The following is a 1,839-nucleotide window of genomic DNA, read 5'->3' as shown; positions in this document are numbered from 1 at the left end:
TTATATATATATATATATATATATATATATATATATATATATATCCAATCAGAAATGATAATGAAATCGATATCGAATCGACGTCGATTTGAAGCTTTCGACGTCGAATTGACATCGATTCAATGTCGATTCCATTATTATTTCTGATTGGATATATAACTGTAAATGTTAAGGCTTAATTTATTAAACAAATATTTATGGTTTATTTTTTCTTCTCGTAATAAACCAGGATCTATAAATTAGATCTATAAATAAAACATAAGAAAAATAAGTAAATATATTGACATGACTTTGTATCTAAATTATTTTCCTAAAAAATAATAAGAGAAAATGTCAAACATTATTAATTAGAATTAAATAATCTAATGTAAAATTCAATATCTCATTAAATAAATAAAGTACAAATAATAACGAAAAAAAAAACAGAAATTCAATTATTTTAAATCAGATATTTCCATCTGTACATTATTGAAGTTGGAAGGAAAAAATAATCGCTTATTTTTTTTACTTTTTATTTTTTCTTCCCTTTTGATCTTCTTTTATCTTTTAATCTTATTTCTGAGCTAAAAATTATATGTACAATATAAACTATTCCCTCCCCTCTTTTAACCACATAAAATTCAATCAATTTTTAGAAAAACTAGATAAGTTGCGCACACATCACCTGAACAGTTCTTCATTAGCCAGCACATTGTCAGCATTTGCGTCAAATAGCTTAAAGATCTCTTGTACCCTCCATTCATTCTCCTTCACTTCATCTGCGCTAAACAATTGGACGCAGAGCGTTTGGAATTTCTCGTAATTGAACGGTTGTTTAGCATCAATGTCAAATTTCGACAATATATCTATCGAAAATAACCAAAGAAAGCCTGCAGACGCCATGTATGCTACGTCGTCTTGCGTGTTGGTTATATTATTCAAATTCACGACGATCGCACGATTGCCGCTCCGATATATAGATTGTTATTTGTTCAGATTCCCACTCGGGTGCTGTCTAGACCCAATTGGCCAATCAGAAAATAATTAGTATTTGTGTAGCATTATACAGGGATCACTATTGTCCTCGCAGGTAATCAGGTCACAAGTTAGGTTAGAGACGCGTATAAACACATCGATCTATACAGCTGCCATTATGTCGCCAATGCGACACGCGTAGGTTATGAAAAAAAAAATATTTTTTCCAATATTTTTAAGGTGATATTTTATTTGTGCGTTTTTCTCGCACGATAAATTTTTCAAGCCTGTTGATTGGCTATGGGATAGAGAGATCCGAGGATTTCTGTACACGTTTATCGTATGATAAAAACGCACAAATAAAATAGCACCCTTAGACTCTTATTTAGGATTTTTTTTAGAACTCCAATATAAGATGCGATCTACACTTTACGCTATAAATGCTTTGTGTAAATGCTTTATCAAATTTTAAGTTTAATATATTGATATTGATATTGATTGGTATTGATTTTATATCGCACTCTAATAGTTTAATGACAAAATAGATTTTCCCAATGTCGGCGAAATTTGTCTATATATATTTAAAATAAATAAATAATATTTTAAATAAAATAATGTCATGAGTTTCGAAGTATAATCTGTAGTGTTATTATAATCGCTAATAATTTTGAATTTAAAATTTATTATCTTGCAAATTTTAATTGCGCTTAGAGACTCCGCCCCACAATAAAAAAAACAGAGAATAGGGAACAGAGAATAAGAATTTCAATCTATCAGAAACTGTGTATTCCACAATACATGATTTCTGATAGGTTGAAATTCTTATTCTCTGTTACCTGTTTCCTTTTATTGTGCAGAGCCCCCTTATCTGCGCAGATCTATATA

The 1,839-nt window shown here is 29.6% G+C and overlaps 1 protein-coding gene across 1 annotated transcript in view; it reads right to left on the bottom strand.

The window, feature by feature from the left end:
- The window catches only part of LOC105623025 (nicotinamidase-like), a 7,555-nt gene extending 6,673 nt beyond the window's left edge, over positions 1–882 (bottom strand). The window contains exon 1 of the mRNA XM_012204431.1: positions 665–882. Within this exon, the coding sequence (XP_012059821.1) occupies positions 665–882 (218 nt within the window). The remainder of the gene's footprint in view (positions 1–664) is intronic.
- Positions 883–1,839: the final 957 nt, after the last annotated feature.

This window comes from Atta cephalotes (genome assembly GCF_000143395.1).
Source record: "Atta cephalotes unplaced genomic scaffold scaffold00002, whole genome shotgun sequence".
In the NCBI taxonomy this organism is placed as follows: domain Eukaryota; kingdom Metazoa; phylum Arthropoda; class Insecta; order Hymenoptera; family Formicidae; genus Atta; species Atta cephalotes.
This window is presented reverse-complemented; position numbering and strand designations above follow the sequence as displayed.